The 19,704-nt window shown below is 40.5% G+C and overlaps 1 protein-coding gene across 1 annotated transcript in view; it reads left to right on the plus strand.

The window, feature by feature from the left end:
• The window catches only part of LOC109878670 (metabotropic glutamate receptor 4-like), a 287,551-nt gene that overhangs the window by 175,791 nt on the left and 92,056 nt on the right, over window positions 1–19,704 (plus strand). The window contains exon 3 of the mRNA XM_020470908.2: window positions 14,285–14,501. Coding sequence (XP_020326497.1) covers window positions 14,285–14,501 — 217 coding nt within the window. The remainder of the gene's footprint in view (window positions 1–14,284; window positions 14,502–19,704) is intronic.

The raw sequence follows: 19,704 nt of genomic DNA on the forward strand, positions 1-19,704 counted from the left end.
ACTTATCTTGTACCCTTTTCTCAAATTGTTCTCACTTTATTTTTTCCTTTAGTGGAACTTCTGGAGAACATTGGTCTATGTTTTTTTATTGTCCATCAACCCTTTGTTATCTTTGTGGGTTGGGTGCAGGAACGTAGCGAACAGGTCGATTGTAGTGGTAGTCATGTTGATGGTGACACACTTTACAGTTATTTCGACTGCGGAGGTTATTGGAATCATGGTTTTGTGGTAGAAACAGTTGTTGTGCGTCATCTCTCAACGCTCCAATACCTGATAATACACCCTCTACCTGGAGTGAATGCTCCTGGTCAAACTTCAAAACCGAGTGGTCAGGGATCTTAGCGTCTGAGTTGTAAGATAGGCAAGCCAACGTGGGCAGCAGGGCCCAAGTAGGTAATGAAGGTAGGATACATGTTCAACAGGAACAATTGTTGAAAAGGTAACAGGTATTCCATGCCTGTTTCAGTGAGTAGGCCAAAGTAAGCTGAATGGAGCCTATGCTAGTAAGCTTGTGGGTGTTCGCTCCAAACTTGTTTGACGTGTTAGCCAGTGAGCTATCGTGTTTGCGAGTCGCAGAACCACTGAGTTCTAATTTCAAAGTTGGGCAAGTTTAGTGTAGTCATTTAGCACGTGTTGCTGTTGTAGACGAATGAACCTTGTCACGTGTCTTTTCGACGTTCGCTTCAACAGGTAAACCCTGTCAGAACCCGTAGCGATTGGATAGCCATCCAACGCATCCTCTATGTCAGCTAGGAACGCCTCAGTATCATTTTGCTGACCTGGAACAGGTTTAAAGGTGGGGAAATTCTTGATGAGTTTGTCAAGGTATTCCGCGCCAAGCGGGCGGAGAGGGTTGGCTTCATCCTGTGGAGAGATTGGGGCCGAAAGGCCAAGGGGAGATGCCAAGTCTTGTTGTTGTTGGCCAAGAGGTGCAATATTACTCAGTGCCGAATGACCAAGAGGAGAAGACTGAGGGACACATGTGTGAGGCAAGGTCTGAAACCTATTGTCTTTACTACGGTGAGTACAGGGCTCCAGTTGCTTGGATTGGTAGTCACACCGTAGGGCATGACCATTCTGGACTTCCTCCAGATGGAACCTAAGGGTAGTATTCTGCTGCATTGCAGAGTCCACTTGAGTACTGATTTTGGACACGTGAGTGTCACACATGCTCCTTTCGGTCTCAAACTTATCTGTCATGGTTTGCAGATAGAGGTCTTGAGTACGGAGCGAGAGATTCAGTGATGAGATTCCATCCTCTTGCTTAGAAATCAATATTTCCATCTTCATCACCTGAGTTCTCTCATCATTCATTTGGTCAGCGACTTCAATGAGTTCTGCTGATTTGTCTTCCAACTTTGTCATTGTGTTCATTAACTGATCGTCTTTGTTCTGCAGCGTTTTGAGTAGAACCGTGTTACTTTGAGTAACGTTCAACAAAACTGCCTGCATGTTATCAAGTAGAGCGCTCCTGTTTGTAGATAACTCTTCAGAGTTATCTAGTTTGGTGTGGACATCATCGTACTTAGTTTTGGCTAAATCGAGTTGTTCCTGTAGCATTTGATGTTGTTCCTGTAGAAGACAATTTTGTTGAAGAGCTTGTGCTTGTTCATCATCATACGTTTTTGCAATTACATTTAATTGTTCAGGTTTCAAGCGCAGTTCCATAGTTAGCAGAATTTTTCCCTTTTCTGCATTTGTCATTGGTTTCCCGGATCTCTCCACCTGTCCCTTGATGTCTTCCATTACCTGCTCGTGCTTCAGCTGTGCATTACGGTATTGGATAGATGCCAATCTCGGGTGGCAAGACATCAGGGCTAGACTGGAGAGAACCTTTACGAGGCCTGCGCCTGATGTTTGATTTTGGAAAGCGTTGTTGTCTGCTGTTTTTCCGCTAATGGCATAATTAGGGTTGGTATCGCTGCTGAGGTCAGAGATCAATCCATTTATGGGTTGAGGTTCACTAATTAGTGGGCGAGTGGGGACTACCCCCTCTGATAGCTTGCATATTATTCGAACATTCGAAAGGAAAATAGTTTTTCCTAATTTTCCAAAGTTTTCTTTTGGAATATATTGGGAACTGCAAAGACGATTTTAATCTATTTATAGACATTGATGAACCATCAGTACTGTACTGTACAGTACTGCGGGATTTGGACGTGAATGAATTTGCAAAAGCAAATTGAATTAATCAATGATAATGATTAATCATACCTGGATAGGCTATCTGAGAATTAAACTTTGAAATAACCTGGGAAGTTGGTTCATCCAGGTTACTGTTGCAAACTTTAAGGTGTCTCATTTAATTGGAAGAACCTAGAAAGGTATGTTCGACAATTTAAATAAATAAATTGAATGAGATGATGATACCCAAACAATTGAGATTGCTGGAAAATCTTAAAGTGATCCACTTTTGGATTTCCACCACTTCTTTTAAGAGATGTACTAGCGATTCTTCACCACCAGTGATGCAGAATGCTGAAATCAAACTGAAGTACAAAGGGCAGGACTTCCGTCGCGCAAGGCAGAGGAATTTAAATGGAACACAGGAAGTGAAACATGTTCCCCCTTTGTTAGCTTAGCATCCCGTGCAAGCTAATCCTACGTTGTTCAGAAATATCACTTCTAAGCACAAAATAGGGTCCTCTCACCATGGAAAGGGTGGGTTTACTAATGACGTCTCACAATAACCCATTCGACATAGTGTTATGTTGACCGGAACGACACGGTACATAAATACAGATATGCCTGTGGTTTGCCCACACTGGTTTAGTGCGGTAGGCGGACAAAATACTTTGGCTCGGTCACCGAACAAATATCTTCTAATTTCTAACCTTACTGGCTCTCTGCCCTTGCTCTAGAAGTTAATATTGACCGACAGAAATAGTACCGTTTGGCCTAACTGGCTAAATCTGCAATGTTTCACTCATTGCTCTGACGCTAACGACCGAAGGCGCTCTGTAGCCTCTTCAAATGGGAATACACACACAACCAATTTGTATAGAAAGCAGTCTGATTGTACAATTATGTTTGCACAATTGATATATATAATTCCACAACAAAGTCCAATTCTAATTTAGATTCCTCGCACGGGGGCGTCATATGTGTTGTGTCTTTACTATCATTAAATTAAGACTTTTAGTTTTTATCAAATATACTCTGTAATTAGCAGTTCATGATCAAGGAATTAATCATGTAAGTTTAATTAACTTGGAAGTCGGGGCACCAAGGAAAATATGCAGATTACAAAATTATAATTTTCCTAATATAACTTTTCAGATATTTTCATATCTCATCAATAGTCTTCTGATTAATGAATTATTTATTTTATCTCACGTTAGCCTCTTTTCAAACGTCGTAAATTGTTGGTTATCTGCACGAACCCAATCTTCACTATGAGTCATCCATACACCAATTGTCTTTTTTAAAATGTTTATTTAATTAAATTTTAATTTTACCCCTTTTTCTCCCCAATTTCGTGGTATCCAATTGTTTTTAGTAGCTACTATCTTGTCTCATCACTACAACTCCTGTACGGGCTCGGGAGAGACGAAGGTTGAAAGTCATGCGTCCTCTGATACACAACCCAACCAAGCCGCACTGCTTCTTAACACAGCGCGCATCCAACCCGGAAGCCAGCCGCACCAATATGTCGGAGGAAACACTGTGCACCTGGCAACCTTGGTTAGCGCGCACTGTGCCGGCCCTCCACAGGAGTCGTTGGTGCACGATGAGACAAGGATATCCCTACCGGCCAAGCCCTCCCTATCCCAAACGACGCTAGGCCAATTGTGCGTCACCCCACAGACCTCCCAGTCGCGGTCGGTTACGACAGAGCATGGGCGCGAACCCAGGGTCTCTGGTGGCATTTCTGTGAATTACTTAGTTAGTAAATAAATAATTTAAGACGCCTGGGTGGCGCAGTGGTTAACCACTGAAATGTTTCCTCCTCCGACACATTTCTGTGAATAAGTAATTCACAGAAATGCATAAACAAACCGTAGATAGTTACAAGGAAATGATAATGGAGTTTCCCTAGTGGGATAAACCGGCATCGCGGCTTGGTGTACAAAAGGGAAGTTGGGGTCGACTGAGATAAGACAGCACCAGTTGATAATTATAACAATTGAAATGCTAATCCTTTGCACATGAACGCTCACTCATTCGGGAACAATTGCAATCAATATATGGATAGTTCAGAGTGACATTCATTCATTGTCGTTATTGAATCGATGTTTCAGCGGTTGTCGGTCTTCCCGTTCAATGATACCGAATAGCTGCAGACTAGTAATTAATATCAAAGACTTATTCTTAATCTGTCGGTATCGATAGTCTAAGAGTTTAACCACGTGGGATTGTTAAAAAGATTCAGCAGTCTGGTCTCAACCTTGGCCCTCTCGTTATCAAGGTAAGCTGGTCTGCAACCTTTGTCCTCTCGTAATTGAGAGAAATATGGTCTGTTGAGAAATTCTCAAAGTGGGGATTTTATTCGGGAGTTGCAGAAAAGGGCCTGTCCCAGGATACCCGACCCTAACTGGGCTCATGGGCGGTCCTCTGATTTAGTTAAAGTCAAAAGGGAATTGGAGTTTCCTTCATAAACTTCTTGGTGACAGGAGGCAGTATTTTAACGTCCGGATGAAATGCATGCCCAAATTCAACTGCCTGCTACTCATCCCCAGAAGATAAGATATGCATATTATTAGTAGATCTGGATAGAAAACACCCCGAAGTTTCTAAAACTGTTTGAATCATGTCTGTGAGTGTAACAGAACTTATTTAGCAGACGAAACCCCGAGGTCACTTTCTTTTCAATATGTTTTCATTGGGAATCCAGATTTTTAAGGGACCTTCTTGCAATTTCTACTGCTTCCACTGGATGTCACCAGTCTTTAGAAATTGGTTGAGGTTTTTCCTTTGTGTAATCAAGAAGTCGTCCTATTCAGAATGAGGGTCACTTGTAGTGTTCTGTTAGATAGAGGAGCGTGACCAGAAAGTTAGCTACAGATTGTTTTCCTCCTGTATTGAACACAGATCATCCCGTCTTCAATTTGATCGATTATTTACGTAAAAAAATACCTAAAGTTGTATTACAAAAGTAGTTTGAAATGTTTTGGCAAAGTTTACAGGTAACTTTTGAGATATTTTGTAGTCACATTGCACAAGTTGGAACCGGTGATTTTCTGGATCAAATGCGCCAAATAAATATACATTTTGGATATATATCGACGGAATTAATCAAACAAAAGGACCATTTGTGATGTTTATGGGACATACTGGAGTGCCAACAAAAGAAGCTCGTCGAAGGTAAGACATGAATTATATTTTTATATTACTGCATTTTGTGTCGCGCCTGCAGGGTTGAAATATGCTTTTCTCTCTTTGTATACGGAGGTGCTATTCTCAGATAATAGCATCGCTTGCTTTCGCCGAAAAGCCTTTTTCAAATCTGACATGTTGGCTGGATTCACAACAAGTGTAGCTTTAATTTGGTATCTTACATGTGTGATTTTATGAAAGTTTTATTTTTATAGTAATTTATTTGAATTTGGCGCTCTGCATTTTCCCTGGCTTTTGGCCATATCCCAGAGAGGTTAACTTCTTTGGGGTAGGGGGCAGTATTAGGTAGCTTGGATGAAAAACGTGCCCAAATTAAGCTGCCTGCTACTCAGCCGTAAAAGCTAGAATATGCATATAATTAGTAAATTTGGACAGACAACTCCCTGAAGTTTCTAAAACTGTTTGAATGATGTCTGTAAGTATAACAGAACTCATATAGCAGGCAAAACCCTGAGAAGAAAATTCAACCAGGAAGTGGGAAATCTGAGGTTTGTAGTTTTTTAAACTCAGCCTCCATTGAAGATACAGGGTGATATTAGCTATGTTTCATTTCCCAAGGCTTCCACTAGATGTCAACAGTATTTAGAACCTGTTTTGAGGATTCTACTCTAAAGGAGGGGCTCATAAGGGCTCTTTGAGTGAGTGGTCTGGCAGAGTGCCACAGCCTCGGTCTGGCGCGCCCACGTGAAAGGTAGCTACGTTCCACTTCATTTGTACAGACAACAGAATTGTCCGGTTGGAACATTAACAACGTTTTATGTTAAAAACATCCTAAAGATGTATTCCATACTTAGTTTGGCATGTTTCTACGGGCTGTAATGGAACTTTTCGTCCGACGTTCGGCGCGTCCTGAACCCCATTTTGGATTTGTTTACCAAACGCCCTAACAAAAGAAGATATTTGGACTTAACTGACGGACATTATCGAACAAATCAAACATTTATGGTGGAACTGGGATTCCTGGGAGTGCATTCTGATGAAGATCATCAAAGGTAAGTGAATATTTAACCTTTAATTACTCCCCATCCCGCGTGAGGGAGCGTAATCATCGACTAACACAAATTAGCATAACGCAACGGACATAAATATTCCTAGAAAATATTCATATTCATGAAAATCACAAGTGAAATATGTTGAGACACAGCTTAGCCTTTTGTTAATCACCCTGTCGTCTCAGATTTTCAAGATATGCTTTACAGCCAAAGCTAGACAAGCATTTGTGTAAGTTTATCGATAGCCTAGCATAGCATTTTGTCCGGCTAGCAGCAGGTAACTTGTTCACGGAAATCAGAAAAGCAATCAAATTAAATCGTTTACCTTTGATGAGCTTCGGATGTTTTCACTCACGAGACTCCCAGTTAGATAGCAAATGTTCCTTTTTTCCAAAATTTTTATTTTTGTAGGTGAAATAGCTCCGTTTGTTCTTCCCGTTTGGCTGAGAAATCGCCCGGAAATTGCAGTCACGTTTTCGTGAATACTTCCAAGAAATATTCCAAATTAGCTCCATAATATCGACAGAAACATGGCAAACGTTGTTTATAATCAATCCTCATGTGTTTTTCAAATATCTATTCGATAATATATCCACCGGGACAATTGGTTTTTCAGTAGGACCGATTGGAATAATGGCTACCTCTGTATTTTACGCGAGAATCACTCTGGGAGCCATCAGGTGACCAGTTGCGCAATGTAGCCGCTTACGGGTATTCTTCAACATAAATGCGTAATGGGGAATACGGAGAAAAGTAATCTGGTTGCTAGCCCATTCACTGCCCAATAGGGACGCATTGGAACTAAGCGCTTTCAAAACATGAGGCACTTCCGGATTGGATTTTTCTCAGGCTTTCGCCTGCAATATCAGTTCTGTTATACTCACAGACAATATTTTTTACAGTTTTGGAAACTTTAGAGTGTTTTCTATCCTAAGCTGTCAATTATATGCATATTCTAGCATCTTGTCCTGACAAAATATCCCGTTTACTACGGGAACGTTATTTTTTCAAAAATGAAAATACTGCCCCCTAGTCACAAAAGGTGACTATGCTATTTCTGAGTAATGTTGACTACAATATGGCGGGTATCTTTTTGGCTGCTTTGTTGTCTAAAGGCTGTACTCAGATTATTGCATGGTTTGCTTTCTCCGTAAAGTAAAAAAAATAAATTGAAACAGCGGTTCATTAAGGAGACGTTTATCTAAAGTTCCATGTATAATAGTCATATCTTTATCAATGTTTATTATGAGTATTTCTGTAAATTGATTTGGCTCTCTGCAATATCACCGCATGTTTTAGAACTACTGAACATAACGCGCCAATGTAAACTCAGATTTTTTTATCTAAATATGAACTTTATCAAACAAAACATACATGTATTGTGTAACATGAAGTCCTATGAGTGTCTACTGATGAAGATCATCAAAGGTTAGTGTTGAATTTTATCTCTATTTCTGCTTTTTGTGACTCCTCTCTTTGGCTGGAAAAAATGGCTGTGTTTTTCTGTGGCTTGGTGGTGACCTAACATAATCGTTTGTGGTGCTTTCGGTTTAAATCCTTTTTGAAATCAGACACTGTGGCTGGATTAACAAGAATTTTATTTTAGATTAAACAGTCCAAAATCACATTACACAATTTTACATACAGTATCATCCTCACCCATTCATCTTATACAACAATTATATGTAAACCTCACATCTGAGGCTATTATATAAACAGCGTTTTGGTAATATGGTTGTATTGTCTCCCATGAGTTTCACCAAATTGTACCAAACGGACCAGTTCGTAGCTGGATTCTTTATCGATCTTTTATACCTTCTCCAGAACATGAATGTTGTTCGGACCTCAAGTTCTGTGAGGTGGAAGAAATTCCTTTGTTCTCTATGAAAATTCACTTTGTCTCTATTCTGTGGCCATGAGGAGATCATCTCCTCCAGGAGTTTACGACCTCTCTCTGACCACAGCAGCCTGTGTGTAGGACACAGGGAGAGGGTGATGGGGCTTGCTGTACCCGAAGAGGGCAATATCATGACACCGGATAAGACAGGAGAAATACTCCAGATATTCAGACTGACCCTATCCCCTGACACATAAACTATTGTAATACATGGGTGATTAGCTATTTAGCAGTCTTGTTTAGCAGTCTTGCTTGGGAGAAGAAGCTGTTCAGGGTCCTGTTGGTTCCAGACTTGGTGCAGTGGTACCGCTTGCGATGAGGTAGCAGAGAGAACAGTCTATGACTTGGGTGGCTGGAGTCTTTGACAATCCATTGTGCCTTCCTCTAACATTGCCTGGGCAGTTAACCCACTGTTCCTAGGCCGTCATTGAAAATAAGAATTTGTTCTTAACTGACTTGCCTAGTGCCTAGTTAATAAAGGTCAAATAAAAAACATTAAAAAAATAGAGGTCCTGGATGGTAGGGAGTTTGGCCCCAGTGATGTACTAGGCCGTACTCACCACCCCCTGTAGTGCCTTGCGGTCGGGTGCCTTGCAGTTGCCATACCAAGCAGTTGATGCAGCCAGTCAAGATGTTCTCAATGGTACAGCTGTAGAACTTTTTGAGGATCTGAGGGCCCACGCCACATTTTTTTCTGCCTCATGAACAGTTGATGAAGTACAACAGGAGGCATAAGGAAAGATAACACCCAGCCAAACACATACAGCATTTTATGAATACAATTTATTGACATAACTTAATTCACACTGGTTATTGATGCATGGCTTTTAATTTGCAAGTCTCCTTTAGTATCCAATGAATTGCCATGTTTTCAGTAACAGATTAATAGGGTGGAAGTTCTTCTTACAGAGACCTGCTATTTCTGGAAGCATTCTTTAGTAACCATACAATCACAGCAATTATAAAGCTTGGCAGACAATACGTATCCGCTGTGCATATGTTTTCTTTGACACTTTGTGTGTGAAGTGAAGTTACAGTGCTTAGCCAGGTTGATAAAAAAACTGCAGAAAAAACACCTTCTGGTTTAGTCACTCAATGTCTTTCAGCTTTAGCTGTGATCTTTCCCGCAACTTCATTTACATTCCAAAGAGTGCTTGATAAAATGCAAGCCTGAGAATTTCAAGTTCTTGACTTGCTAATTGTGCTTAAACAGTTGTTAACTCCAAACCGCAAGATTCCAATTATAATATGCATAATAGCAACATAACAGACATACAGTGGGCATTCAGATGGCTACACTTGAACAGGAATAGCACCCAAAGGAATATCTGGTTAACAATGGTAATCCACAATGGTCACCGTTTAAAATCTGTTTCCAGTTTCATACTAGCTACCATTACATTTGTATGCCATGATTAAACATTTATCCAACTAAATCCATCGGATACAGCTTTAGGAGAAATATTGATTTATTGATGCCATAGTCTTAACACTTCCACACCCCATTAACTCTCTAAGGTCAAAGTTCAAAGACCCTTTAAACTCAATACCTACTTGGCCTATATACTAACACATCTTGTCTTATTTGTGTCCGAATTAGAACACTTAATGTTTTGAGCATCTCAAATTAGTTATACCTGTGAGAATGATGTTATTTGATACTCTCTATTCTTGATAGTATCCCATCACAGTCCCTGTGAGGCATTCTCAATTTCATTAACATGAAGGCACTTAGTGGACTAAAACCCGCTGTGCCTTCATTTTGTAGGTGTACTCCATAGACAATTATACTGCATTTGGATTTCTTAGAGAGAGATTTCTTAGAATATAAATCACTCTTAGCTAATTTAGCTGGTATAATTAGTGACCATCAGCTTTCTTTCTTTAATATACTGTATTTTGGTAAGACAAAGTATCAAACAGTAGGGCTATACTGCCGATCAGGACATTGGTTCCTCCTATCTGTGGAGGAAAATCTGTTTAATTTCCTTCTTTAACTAGAAAAACATTACATGCAGTCACCCCCTTAATGCGAGGTTATACTCCCCAACAAATCATTAAGAGCATTTAAAAGGCATCACTGTCCTTGGGGCTGGAACACTACTCTGTACACTACATATACTGTGAAATTGAGCTGAGAATACTTCCATGTATCAAGACTGAATCTGTTCATACAATTATGTACTATATAAAGGAAAACTTCAAAAATATAGTGTGAAACATTCACCTTTCCTATTATTGTGAATTCGAAATTAGCCTTTATTGTTGCTAACTACTATAGTAGCATTGAAGTGTTTCAACTATCAACTCTATTTCCTGAGTCTACCCACATTAAGCACAAGAATGCAGGCTGCTCATGTCCCTTATTATGGACTTCATGGCAAGGCAACTACTACATCAGGGAAATAGAACACTCTGAGGGTCAAAGCATCTTGTGGGTCATGCTGGAGCCCTTCAGGGACTCTGGCCTCTAACCTGTCTCTTTGAATACTTTTCAAACCCAGCTACGGCTTGAGTGGACTGAAACAGGCCTGGTTATGATATAGGACAGCAAACACCATGGACCTACTGCACTGTAGCTACTATACCATAGGCTACCAAACAGGCAAATAAAGAGATAGGAAAATATAAGTGTTTTCTTTACTGCATTATGCAGTAGCTTTTTACCCAAACATATGACATCTTCTTTAACTGAGCAGAGATTTTAAGGGTTATCGAAATGCTCAAATGTATTTGTGCATTTTCATGTAACGCTGTGTCATGACGTGGCCCTCTTTGAGTATAATGAGTGCCCTCCCCTGCTCTCCCTCTTACACCCAGGTTCTGTTATCTCAGGTCGTAAATTCCTACAGGAGACTCTCTCCTCATGGCCAGGCAGTATAGTCAGAGAGAGTTTCACAGTAGAACAAAGGAACTTCTTCTACATCACAGAATTTGAGAACTGAACAATATCCATGTTTTGGTGAGTGTGTAAAACGGTCGGTGGAGAATCCAGCTACAACCGGGCCATTTTGTTTTATGATTGTGACCTCAGGAAAGACAATACAGCCACATAACCATAACTCTGTTTATAGAGGAGCCTCAGTTCTGAAGCTTGCATCTTATTATTGTATAAAATTAATGAGTAAAGATGAAACTATTTGTGAAATTATGTAATGTGATTTTAAACTGTTAATGTGAGAGAATTGTATTTATGTTTAAAGTTTCACTAAGTCATTGGCCTGCCCCCATGGACACAGACTTCGATCTGGCGTCATGGGACAGCTTTTCCACAGTTCCGAATAAAACCCCCACCTGGAGAAATCATCTTCAGACCATGCCTACCTCGGTCAGCTGAGGGAGCTAAGGTTAGAGTAGAGACCAGAAAAACCTCAGGACAAGCTAAGGTTGTAATGGTTGCTGAATTCTTAACTATACCATATGGTTAAACTCTGAGACTATCGATACCGACAGAATAAGAGCAAATCTTCGACACTAATTTCTAGTCTGCAGCTGGGAATTATGTACCATTAAATGCGAAGACCGACAACTGCCAAAACATCTATTCTATAAGAACATTTCTGAATGGAACTCTGAAGTATCCTTTCTAATGACAGAGACTCCAGCGATGCAAAGAGAAGTTCAGATGACCTTTCCAACAGAAAGACGGACGATTCCAACAGAGATCATAACGACACACTGAGCATAAATATATATATTGATTGCAATTATTCCCGAATGAGTGAGCATTCATGTGCAAAGGATTAGCATTTCAAATATTATAATTATCAACTGTGTAGTGTCTTTTGTCTTTCGCGCCATTCTCAGTCCCTTTGTCTACCAATCCGTCATACCGGTTTAGCCCACTAGGGCACATCCCCTATCATTTCCTTGTAACCATATCAACTTTGTTTGTTTGTTATGCATTTATGTGATTATTTAGTTAGTTAATAAATAAATGATTAAGACAATTGATGTACGACGTTCGGAATGAGACTAACGTGAGGTAAAGAATGATTAATTAATTAGAAGACTAATTGATCAGATATGAAAATATCTGAAAAGTTATATTAGGAAAAGTATTACATTGTAATCTGAAGATTTTCCTTGGTGCCCCGACTTCCTAGTTAATTACATTTACATTATTAGTTTAATCACATAATAATAATTACAGAGAATTGATTTGATAAAATAAGTCTTCACTTTAATGATGCCAAAGACGCAACAGCTGCATCGAGCAGGCTACACTGCTCCCTAACAACTGAAGCATGGCCATTGCTGTAAATGACAATGTGTGTAATGGTCTTCTTCCTCCTCTGACGAGGAGTAGTAGGAAGGATCGGAGGACCAATGCGCAGTGTGGTAAGTGTTCATGATACTTTTAATAGAACACAGAAAAATACAAAATAACATCATGAAATAACAAAGACCGAAACAGTTCCGCGTGGAACACACAGACACAGAAAATAATTAACCACAAATCAAGGGTGAAAACAGGCTGCCTAAGTATGGTTCGATTGACAGCTGCCTCTGATTGAGAACCATACAAGGCCAAACACAGAAATACCAACTCATAGAAAAACAAACATAGACAACCCACCCAACTCACGCCCTGACCATACTAAAACAAAGACATAACAAAAGAACTAAGGTCAGAACGTGACAATGTGTTCTCAACTTACCTGGTAAAATAAGGGTTCATTAAAAATAGATAAATAAAATAAAACGTAGGCTACATACTGTCTCTTAGCCTCAGCTCAATGTAAATGAACAACAGTAAAAGCTACTGACCAAATCGAATCAAATTGTATTCGTCACATCCTTCGTAAACAACAGATGAAGACAAACAGTGAAATGTTTACTTAATGGCCCTTCCCAACAATGCAGAGAGAAATAAAATAGAGAAATTATAGAAAAGTAAAAAACGTAATAATAACCAGGACCATGGCTACCGGTAAATTACAGCGAAGTGTTGTCTGAGAAAAAAAAATATATATTTGGTGGGTGCTATATCTGTCCTATTTCAAATGGCGAGACTGCAAATGGAGAGTCGTTTTAGGATTTAAATGGATGAACTGGTGTCATACTAAATTGTTTCATTGCTTTTAAAAATAGTGGTAGGGAAATTTGTGTAAAAACATCATGATTGAAATGAAAAGTCCACTTTAAAATGTCAGACTTGTTTTGTCATAACTAAAAATGTATAAACCCCTACAAAAACATCTGTAATTACAATGAATTATTTTCCTGCTTTGAGAAACTGGTTAAAATGAAAAGCCTACATCTGTATGTAAACTTGTCTGAGCCACAATGGCCCATCTCCTGGTCCTCTAGCGTGAGGACAAGTACACCCCTTTTTTTAGAGTCTTTGGTATGAATAAACCAGGGATCGAATCCCCAACCTTCCATTCTCAGAGACAACAGATTAACAACAAGGCCACTGAACTATCAAAGGTAACTGTCTTCTAATGTTTTACACTGAATATTGGTAAAACATGACAAGGGTCTGGAGAGAATGTGGTGCCAATGGATAGGGAGCCACAATTCTGAGTCTGTGTCAGTCCACTGCCAGCCAAGATATTTGTTTTGGTATGGATCTGTGGTGGGTGCTAACTTGGCAGCAGGATGGCATTGGGTCAGATGTAATATTGAGTGTTTCCAGAGACTGTTTGTGCCTCTGAGCTTGCTGCCCAATGATTAATGAACCACCTAGCTGTGGTGGAGAAAGAAAGCTGTTACATTCAAATCATGGTTCCCCACTAAAACAGAACAGTTAGTCATATCACCCACTACATCACAGCCAGGAAAATACTTCTTCAAGTTGTACATTTTTGTCAGTTAGTAGACACTCCTTTCCACAGTAATTAGTGCATACATCTTCTTACTGGTCCCCTGTGGGAATCGAACCCGCAACGCTGGCATTGCACGCACCATGCTCTACCAACTGATCCATCACCATTCCTGTCCCCCTGAGACTGACTGTTTGCTGTTCTCCTCTCATCCACCCACCCTCCCTGTCTCCTCCAAATTCTTATCCTCTTCTCCATGTTAACTCATCCTTTCTTCTCTCTCTCCTTAGATCCCCCAGGTGAGTTACGCCTCCACGGCCCCGGAGCTGAGCGACAACACACGTTATGACTTCTTCTCGCGCGTGGTGCCCCCAGACACCTACCAGGCCCAGGCCATGGTGGACATCGTCAAGGCCATGCGCTGGAACTACGTCTCCACCGTGGCGTCAGAGGGCAACTACGGAGAGAGCGGGGTGGATGCCTTCATACAGAAGTCTCGAGAGGATGGTTAGTGGGTTCTCTGTGCTTTTGTTCTGTTCATTCATCATTCCTCTTGCCATATGAACTGAGGATGATGCAATAGAAGAAGGCCCCTAGTGGTCGAACTGACCTATTTTCCTTGGGTTTGTCTTCTGAAAGTAGGAGTCCATATGCTGTACACATCTCACCCAAAACAACAATCTGCACGGATACATGGTTATTTATTACCTTTATTTAACTAGGCAAGTCAGTTAAGAACAAATTCTTATTTACAGTGACAGCCTACCAGGACACAGTGGGTTAACAACATTTTTTTTCCTTGTCAGCTCAGGGATTCGAACCAGCAACCTTTTGATTACCATTCTCACAAACCATTGGAGGTGGGTGGAATACTAAATTGACATATGGAAAATATAACTTCCATCCAAACTTGAGATATGCATCATAGCTTACTTTTACATTTCAATTCCCCATGGTTGGTTGGAAATATAAGTATTTAATTTAATTCAATTCTTGATGTGTGATATGGTACGTATATCTTTGGCTACCGGGGGATTTGCTGAATATCAAGTACACAATTAAATTGTCCAGAGAGATAAATCTGTTGCCTAGTATGAATGTGGTCTCACAATATATAAATAAATACTGTAAATTTGTAATATCTCATGGTCCACTTTATAGGGTGTTTTGAATGCATCATGACTAAAATAAGCTCAGAAGTTGGTGTGTGTGTATTAATTAGCAGATTAAGGCTACTCAGAATCTAGAGAACCCCTTCCTTGTACTCCGACATTCTGAAAGTGAGCACCTACCTGGTTCACTTCTCTTTTTCTTTTTAGAGGAGCTTAGGTGTCAAGTGCCCTTTCACCTTGATCCGATACAACTGCCTGATTTATTCTCTTCTTTTTATCTGCAAAAGCGTGTTGACGTTAAGTTTTGACGTAAACCACATCAGCCTCAAAAACACTAAGAGAGTGTTGAGGTTAAGTGTTGAAGTCAACCACATCAGCCTCAAAAGCACTAAGAGAGTGTCGAGGTTAAGTGTTGAAGTCAACCACATCAGCCTCAAAAACACTAACACCATACCCAAACCATCTGCGAGCGTGTGCTATCGTGATTTTGTTCCCCCACACCAAACCTGATCACGACATGCAGGGTAAAATATCAAAACAAACTCTAAACCAATTATATTAATTGGGGTCAGGTCGAAAAGCATTAAACATATATGGCAATTTAGCTAGCTTGCTTGCTGTTGCTAGCTATTTGTCCTTGGATATAAATGGTGAGTTGTTATTTTACCTGAAATGCACAAGTTCCTCTACTCCTACAATTAATCCACACATAAAACGGTCAACTGAATCGTTTCTAGTCATCTCTCCTCCTTCCAGGCTTTTTATTCTTTGGACTTTATATGGTGATTGGCATCTCATAGTTGCCATGATAACTGACCAAACTCAGTTCATCTTTCAATCACCCACGTGGGTATAACCAATGAGGAGATGGCACATGGGTATCTACTTCTATATAAACCAATGAGGAGATGGGAGAGGCAGGACCTGCACCGCGTCACAAATAGAACTGACTTCTATTTTAGCCCTTGGCAACACAGATGCTCGTTGGCGAGCGCGAGCGATGTGGGTGCAATAATTGAATAACATGTATGTTTAAATGTATTTATTTTGGTGTGGCAAGCATGTAAGAGTGTTGAGGTTAAATGTTGTAGTCAATCACATCAGCCTCAAAAGCACTAAGAGAGTGTTGAGGTTAAGTGTTGAAGTCAATCATACCAATCTCACTCTATGATGAGTCAGAAATAGGCGACAGTATGAATTAAATAGTGCCTACACCTACTTTACATTTTGCCATTGTTCTTGCCTTACAGTTGTCAAGGAAGGGGTGTGCTTGTTTACAAACTTTGCAATGCATTACACAATCTGCCAATAGTCTCTTACCAACTCGATCGTCAAACTCCACTTATCAAAACCAGAAAAACATAAAAGCTAGGCCTTTTCCTAGACATGTGGGTGTATTTCTGCATTCAAGTAGGCGGTAACAAACAACTCTGACAGCATTGCACATAGCCACCTGTTTACAAAAGCTAACTGTAAGTTGAATATTAAATTAGCGTTTTGTCACTTGTGCACAGCAACAACACTTGTCGAGGTAAAACATTTTATATTCAACTTTCAACTGCCAGAGTACATGCTCTGCAAGTTCTACAAGCTTTATGGTTTCCCTACAGTCCATTAACACAGAAAACAGAGATCATCTGGATATCTCTGTGGGACAAGAATTAGAAACAAAAGGAGTCAGAATCAATATACTAGGTTTAATTCGAGGAGTGCGAACAAAGGAGCAGGCAATAAGGTAAATTGGTGTGTCCTAACACTGGTATTTAACTACACCAAAACCAGGTGTTTAACCAACTGCAGATACAGTATGTGATTGAGTATAAGGTAGCCTACATTATGCTAATGAATTACAGGTATATTATGCTATTATATTATCATTATATTATCATTATAATACATTGCATATACAAAGTGCTTTTTTAGAACCCAAAGAAGACACTTTACGTAATGCATCAATAAGGTAGTCTGATGGGTTTTTACATACTGTAGGTTTAGCATATTGCCAATGTTTTTTTTTATAGCGACAGTACCTTTCACTATGGCTAGCTGTTACACCTGTGCAATGTTGTTCTCTGTGCGAAGAATTGCCCTGAAATTATAGGATTGTGTCATGACTATTGAGCAGAAAAGGTTGATTAAGTTTTGTGTTGGAATCCCTTGGCCATGTATCTCAGTCAATCAAGCCTAAAATGTTGTTCATACAAGCTGGCTTGGTTGACAGAACCCAGTTTATAGGTGTAGACATTGTTCTGCTCAACATCTACAGAAACAAATAGGGATGTCTTCATCTATAGTAACACAGATGACACATTAAAAGCTAGACACAAAACCATTTTTATTACTACAATAAAAACAATAAAAAGAAGCGCGAGTGAAAAGTGACTGCCATGAGTCAACTTAAGAGCCCTATCTCTCCCTCTCTCTCCTCATTACTCCTCTCCTCCAGTCTCTCTCTCGCACTCCCTCCTCACTACTCCTCTCCTCCAGTCTCTCTCTCACACTCTCGCACTCCCTCCTCACTACTCCTCTCCTCAGGTCTCTCTCTCTCTCCTTACTAGTCCTCTCCTCCAGTCTCTCTCTCTCTCCTCACAAATCCTCTCCTAAAGTCTTTCTCCTCACAAATCCTCTCCTAAAGTCTCTCTCTCTCTCTCTCTCTCTCTCTCTCTGTCTCTCTCTCTCTCTCTCTCTCTCCCGCCCCACCACTTCTCACCTCCAGTCTCTCTCTCGGGCTCCCTCTTCTCCTCCAGTCTCCCTCTCTCCCCCTCCGCACCAATCCGTCAGTCTCTCCCAGTCCCTCCAAGGAGTTTCACTGTACTTGGTTGACTAAGCAGAACGGAAATTAAATGTAGGAGACCTTGGGGTGGCCTAGTCATGTCCCTGACTGTCCCTGTCCCTGGCTTGCACTTGGCTGGGCAGGCAGCGGTGAACTGAGACAGACTTGGCCTAAGGTACCCATCATCAATTTACCCTACTATCACTCTCAACCCCTTGACTAAACTTTAAATCACCCAACACACCCCACCAATCAGGTACAGTCTGGATGTGGGTGTCATTTTGACTGTGGTAAAATTCCCTGAGATGTTGCGAAATGACTGCCGACTACATGTAGTGGAATGTATATGAAAACCTATTTTTAAGACGTCCACGACAAGGCTGAAATAATCCATGGAGATTGAAATGAACACAGTATGTGTGATTCCTGCGATGCAACTGAGAGATTAAGTATTCCGAACTTGTTTTGGATTAAGTGTCATCCCTTCTTTTTGAAGGGATCTTTGCAATTTTGTGCACTGCAAGGGCTGTTACCCAGATTATTATGTCCCCTTATGTGTAGTAGCCATCACATGCTGTTGGGAAAACATTGTCTGAGGACAGGCGCAATGATTAGAGGTGTCCCTCGAGTTGGGGGCTGGGATATGGATGAGAATCTTTAGCTTTAGTAACTAATTCCCATGTAGATTGGGCTTTTGGCAGACCTTTCTAATCATATACATTACAGGATCATTATCTCATAGAAACTATAGATGATACATTTGAGATACCTCTCACTCTGAACAAAGTCTGTTTCTTTTCAACTAAGTATGAACCTTTATAAAGGTCAGTCATAGGTTCTTCTAATACACTTCCCATATGGACCTGAGCTGAATCATGTGCCAAGAGAGTGAGCAGAACACTGTGTGCGTGTGCGTGTGTGTGTGTGTGTGTGTGCACCCACATATGCCGGGGGTCATTGAGGGGTGCTGTTAAGAGGCTTTTATTATATAATAAATGTACAGAATGCAGACATGTTGTGACACAGGCAGGGCATGGCAGTGGTAGTAAACTGTAGGCTATTAGGGCCAAACCTGTTGAGAGCCATCTTTGACCACAGACTAGACACTCACTTTGGCGCAGAGTTGTTGACTACTGTGGAACCATGCCTTAAGAGATGTCATCTATCAAGTTAATGAAACACAATGTCAATAAAGACCCTAACGAGATTCCAGCAAGCCATTAGGTTGTCTGACATCAACATGAGAAACTCTCCTGACTGTCTGCGTGTGTATATGTATTTATTATGGATCCCCATTAGCTGCTGCCAAAGCAATAGCTACTCTTCCTGGGGTCCAGCAAAATTAACACAGTTAACACAGTTTGAAAACATTACAATACATTCACAACACACTGTGTGCCCTCGGGCCCCTACTCCACCACTACCACATATCTACAGTTCTAAATCCATGTGTATGTATAGTGCGTATGTTATCGTATGTGTGTGTGTGTGTGTGTGTGTGTGTGTGTATGTCTGTGCTAATGTTTGTGTTGCTTCACAGTTCCTGCTGTTCCATAAGGTGTTTTTTTATCTGTTTTTGAAATCTAATTTTACTGCTGGCGTCAGTTACTTGATGTGGAATAGAGTTCCATGTAGTCATGGCTCTATGTAGTTCTGTGTGCCTCCCATAGTCTGTTCTGGACTTGTGGACTGTGAAGAGACCTCTTGTGGCATGTCTTGTGGGGTATGCATATGGGTGTCCGAGCTGCGTGCCAGTAGTTTAGACAGACAGCTCGCTGCATTCAACATGTCAGTACCTCTCATAAAGTAGTGATGAAGTCAATCT

The sequence above is a fragment of the Oncorhynchus kisutch genome, linkage group LG1, assembly GCF_002021735.2.
Source record: "Oncorhynchus kisutch isolate 150728-3 linkage group LG1, Okis_V2, whole genome shotgun sequence".
In the NCBI taxonomy this organism is placed as follows: domain Eukaryota; kingdom Metazoa; phylum Chordata; class Actinopteri; order Salmoniformes; family Salmonidae; genus Oncorhynchus; species Oncorhynchus kisutch.